The following is a 5,645-nucleotide window of genomic DNA, read 5'->3' on the forward strand; positions in this document are numbered from 1 at the left end:
CAGTTTCTTTACTACAAACGAATTTAGCCTTATCATATGAAATGATCTTTTCTTTATTCCTCTAGCATTAAAGAGAACACGAGGTACACGACCTCCACTTAATGCTTCCAATTTTCACTTTGCAGAAACAGTAAGAGAAGACGACCTCCACTTAATTCTTCCATTTTGTACTTTAAAAGTGTAATTGCTGCAATTACACAAAGAAACAATAATTTTGCTTTTCCAGCAAAATAAAGCAAAGCCGGTCATCCGTCCACTTAATTCTTCTTCCAACCACGGAAGAAAATTTGTGTGGCACGCCATCATCTTTCTTCATTAGAGAATCAAATAATCATTTTGATTGCAGTAACACTACACTTTCAACGTCATGCTGCAGAGGGCCAATCGAATGGCATCCTATGCGTCGTCAAAAATCTCTATATATATATATATTGCTTCACGATAACGATAACATCAAAATCATTTTGTCACTCTTTGCATAATGCAAGACGGCTGTCAGCCATTACAAAATTCGCGATCTTGCACGATCATTCACCAGAGACGTGCTGGAAAAGCAAACGTGGGGACCAAAGTGTCCTTGCGCTGGGAAACCAGGATCAGATAGTAGATAACCAAAGGGGACGATCTTATTTTCAAAAGAAAGTTGTTTAATTATTACATTTTCTTTAAAATAGTGTTGGGTTGAATTTTGAATTTTTTTAATCTAAAATGTATTTTTAATTATAAAGATAGATTTCATTGAAATTTAACATTTTGAAAAATTCTTGGGTATTGAGATTTTAAAAAATTCACAATTCAAAACTCGTAAATTCAATCAATTCTCAAGGAAGCAAATCTAAAAGTGTCATTACCCAAATAAGAGATGAGGATAGGATAAAGTTGTTGTTTGATTATTGTATGTATTTTTCGCTGGTAATTGAATTGATTTTTTTGTTTTTTCATATAAGAAAATTTGGGCTAACCTCAAGGGTGTTGGGAGAATTAACTCTATGACCTCTTAACGAGCAAAACACTTAACAACAAGGACTTGACTTGACCAGTTGAGAGCGTTAGCTATTGTGATCTTTTGGTTGTTCAAAATGTAAAAAAATCTTGGGTATTGAGATCTTAAAAAATTCACAACTTAAAACTCTTAAATTTTACCAATTCTTGGGAAAACAAATTTAAGGGCCAAAGTGTCGTTACTCAAGGAAATCAGAATAAGATAGGAGATGACCAAAGGAGCCAACCTTATTTTACAAAGTTGTTTAATTATTATATGTTTTTTTAGCTAAATAATTTTTCGTTGAATTGTGATTTTTTTGTTGTTCAAAATGTATTTTTAATTATAAGTAATTGTAATTTTATAAATATAGATTCGACATTCTTAAAAAACTCATGGTATTGAAATTGCAAAAAATTCACAACTCAAAACTAGTAAATTCAATCAAATCTTAAAAAACCAGATGTAAAACCAAAGTGCCATTACTCAAGGAAACTAAAATACTATAGGAGATGATCAAAGTAGCCAATCTTATTTTACAAAGTTGTTGTTTAATCATTATATGTTTTTTTAGTTAATTAATTTTTGGTACAATTGTGAATTCTTTTTGTTGTCTAAAATGTATTTTTAATTATAAAATGGATTCAATCAAGATTCAACATTTTGCAAAAGTCCTAGGTACTGAAAATATCACAACTCAAAACTAGTAAATTCAACCAATTTTTACTAGGCAAATTTACTGGAAAATGTCTACAAGGTCTTGGATAGGCGATGGGTGTTGTGTTAAGGCACTCTTTGATGTGAAGTCACTGGTTCAAGGATAGATGGTGATCGGGTGCTCTATGAAAGCCTTAAGGCATTCTTTGATGTGAAGTCCCTGGTTCAAGGATAGATAGTGATCGGTTACCTATTAAGATACTCTTTGATGTGAATTCACTAGTTCAATTCCCCACCCGAGTGATATATTGAGCATGATAAAGATATAACCCTACCAAATTTACAAAAAAAACCAACCTAAAAATATAAACAACAAAAACTCCATGTTACACTATGTTATTTATAAACATCTTAAAAACGTTGGACTAAATTAGACACCAACAACAAAACCTCCATGTTACACTATGTTATTTATAAACATCTTAAAAACGTTAGACTAAATTAGACACCAACAACAGTTAGACTATGGCCTTTATAAATGCCAATCTCTCTTCTTTCGATGCAGAGATATCCGTTTGTCCCCGGGAGGAGAGAAATGGAGTTCTTCACAGTTTTGGTAGTCCCTATCTTTATTTTCTCTTTTCCTGCTGTCACTGCCGTTAAGTATCATGATCATATTCATGTCCCTGCTATGTTCATCTTTGGGGATTCGCTCGCAGACGCTGGGAACAACAATTTCATTCACAATTCAACCGCTAAAGCAAATTTCCCCCCTTACGGGGAGACCTTCTTCCATCGCCCCACTGGTCGTTTCACCAATGGCCGAACTGCATTCGATTTCATAGGTATTTCTTGCTCCTACTTCATTCATGTCACTGATTATTTCATCAGATTAATGTTGAGTGACATTTGGGTTATAATTTTATGTACAGCTAGTATGTTGAGGTTACCGTTCCCACCTCCATTTCTGAAGCCACGATCTGATTTCTTTCATGGTATTAATTTTGCATCTGGTGGAAGCGGACTACTGGATTCCACGGGCAATAACATGGTTAGTACCAAAATTGATGTTCAATCTAATTAATTAACAGAAATGAAAACTTCACTGAGTTTTTACATCTTAGAAACGTTGTTGCTCTCTAATTTTCTGCAGAATGACATTCCTTTAAGTCTCCAAATACGCCAATTTGTGGCCAACTATTCTTCGAGTCTAAAGCAAAAAGGCGCAGGTGGAATTGATGCTAAAACCTATCTATCCCAGTCCCTGTATGTCATTAGCAGTGGTGGCAATGATATTGCCCTTAATTATTTACTGAACACCACCTTCCAAAGGACTACAAGTGCTCCGGAGTTCGTGAAGCTATTGCTCAGTAAATATAACGAGTACTTGTTGGTAAGTATTCAGTAGTTATAGGGCGAATTCATTTATAAGTTTAAAAATGCATTTTAAACCTTTTCAATTCATAATTTTATGGGGAAAAGACAAAAACATCTAATAATCTACCATTTTGTTCACCCACTATTCTATCTAATAAATTGGGTACTATCTTCTATCTGTAATAATGTATGTGTATGTTGCAGAGTCTGTACTCTAATGGGGCAAGAAAATTCCTTGTATTAGATATCCCTCCCGTGGGATGTGTTCCAAGTTCAAGGCTGGCTGGAATGAAGGCCTGGAATGGTGGATGTCTGGAAACTGCAAATAAGCTTGCAATGGCATATAATCGTGGCCTCAGACAGCTCATCTTTGACTTGAATAAAAAGTTAGAGGGAGCAACATTCCTCGTCACCAACGCTTATCATTTCGTTTTGAATATAATTAAACATGGCAAATCCTATGGTAAAAATCAACGATATTTGCCAGTATTATTTTATTTAAAACATTGTCGTACCGATATTTTTTTAATTCTAAAGTAAGGAATTGCTGTATCAATGGCTTTGAATGCAGGTTTTACTGAAACGAAAAATGCATGCTGTGGGGCGGGGCCATTTAACACGGCTGTCAACTGTGGATTAAAGGTTCCCAAGGATAAGCGTGGAAGATACAGAGCTTTTCTTTGCAAACAACCAGAGAAATATGTGTTCTGGGACGGAACTCATCCCACGGAGAAAGTCTATTGGATGGTTTTTCGGCAGATGTGGAACGGAAATTCATCCTTCATTTCCCCAATCAATCTTAAAACCCTAATCCTGCGGAGACATTGAACGCAGATTATTATTTTGTTGAGTTTGTATTTGGGTTAATGCTCACCTTGTATTGTTATTGCCATTTTTTCCCATCCATAGCCATGGATTCTTGAATAATTCTATATATAGGCATATTTACAGAGAAAACTTGGGTACAATTGTCATCATTAAAATATCGACTAGTTTTTGTCACCCTCCAATATATTTGAAAAAGGAAGTTTCACTCTCCACTTTAATTTCAATTTTCAAGAAAAAAGTTTCACTCTCAACTTTAATTTCAATTTTCAAGAGCTTTAATTTTGATTTTCTAATTGGGGTAGAAGATTCCTTATTTGTGGCCAAATGGACCTACTATAGTTTAAAGTTTATATCTTTTACTCCTTTCAAAATGTGACTTAAAAATGAATACATAACATTACCCATTAACTTTATTGCAATTATTATATTATAATTATTAAATTAGAGTAAATGATTATAATTATTAAATTAACATAAATTATTTATATTAATTATTAAATTAGTTTAAATTGTTATAATAATGGTGGTTTAATTGAAACAAAACATTTTAAACTTCTAATAAGTTTGAATATATGTTACCACGCTGTTAACGAGGTGTTTTTTTTGTCAAATGCTGGTTCATTCTTAGTGTTAACGAGGTGTTTTTTTTCAAATGCTTGTTCATTCTTAGTTTTATTTTATATAATTTATATGCCTCTTATTGCCTAACAGTGAAAACATGTTTTTCTAAAATTATAGTAAAAACATGTTTTTCTAAAATTATTTTCATTAAATACATAAAACTTATAATTATCTAGTCTAAACCTATAAATAATTAAAAATTAAAATTATTTTCATTATACATATAAAACCTATGATTCCCAAATTAAAACACATATATTATTAGACATTTTGTTTAAAAAAACCACCACTTCCCAATTATTTCTACCCAATGTTTTCTTGTGGGTCTAAAGCATTGCCAAATCTAACTCTTTGTTAAGGTTTCCTAATCCTGCATGTACCTCTATGAAATTTTCATAAAATACTTATTTGTCTCCCCATCTTCATCACTTAAGCCTTATATTGAGAATTGCAATTTTGTATATTATTAAGCATCTAAAAATTTAATTTTGAAATAAAAACACTTTTTAACTTGAAACTACATTATATAGTTTGTAATTGTGGTGCAGTGCATGACATATTTAAAATGATTAAAATATAAAAAGGAAAAGAAAAACAACATTTTGGTAGAAAAATAACTTAATGAATTAATTTGAGTCATATTTTAATTCATTGATTTTAGTGTTATATTTATTAGTGAAATATTCCTAAAACAAATTGATTGGTAAACTATTATGGATATTTCATTAAATAGTTCGTCATAATAGATCTGATAAAGATGATTTACTGAAATCTAACCATCTATATTATGAATGTTAATTTTATCTAATAGATTATTGTTTTTTCTTATGCATATATATAAAAAAAATAGAGAACAAATAGAATAAACACTCACAAAATCGCAATAACAATAATACAAGACATATGATATGACTTGGGAAACCGTGTCGGGAGAAGACCCAGTTGAAAGGTAAGGCTACTCTTTTATTTCTTTCTCTGAATGGAAATGGTGCAAATATAAAGGAGTGAGACCTGTGGCCCGTGGGCTACTACAGAACAAAAAAATCTCTCTATTCCACCCTCTCTCTATCGACTCTCAGCGACTATACGTAACTATGGAACACAATGCACTAGAATATAACCAAACCCCTCTTCCTCCTCATGGCCCAATTATAACACAACTCGATAGCCAACCAAGGGA

At 32.3% G+C, this 5,645-nt stretch overlaps 1 protein-coding gene across 1 annotated transcript; it reads left to right on the forward strand.

Moving 5' to 3' along the window:
* The first annotated feature begins 2,188 nt into the window (after positions 1–2,188).
* LOC149141456 (GDSL esterase/lipase 6-like) lies at positions 2,189–3,973 on the forward strand. The gene is made up of 5 exons (XM_089447537.1): positions 2,189–2,484; positions 2,572–2,690; positions 2,793–3,032; positions 3,221–3,479; positions 3,588–3,973. The coding sequence occupies exons 1-5, from the start codon at positions 2,199–2,201 to the stop codon at positions 3,842–3,844; spliced, it is 1,161 nt and encodes a 386-aa protein (XP_089303663.1). The 5' UTR covers positions 2,189–2,198; the 3' UTR covers positions 3,845–3,973.
* Positions 3,974–5,645: the final 1,672 nt, after the last annotated feature.

This window comes from Pinus tabuliformis, chromosome X, assembly GCF_031772625.1.
Source record: "Pinus tabuliformis cultivar Carrire ecotype Pingquan chromosome X, CPIR1, whole genome shotgun sequence".
NCBI classification, from domain to species: domain Eukaryota; kingdom Viridiplantae; phylum Streptophyta; class Pinopsida; order Pinales; family Pinaceae; genus Pinus; species Pinus tabuliformis.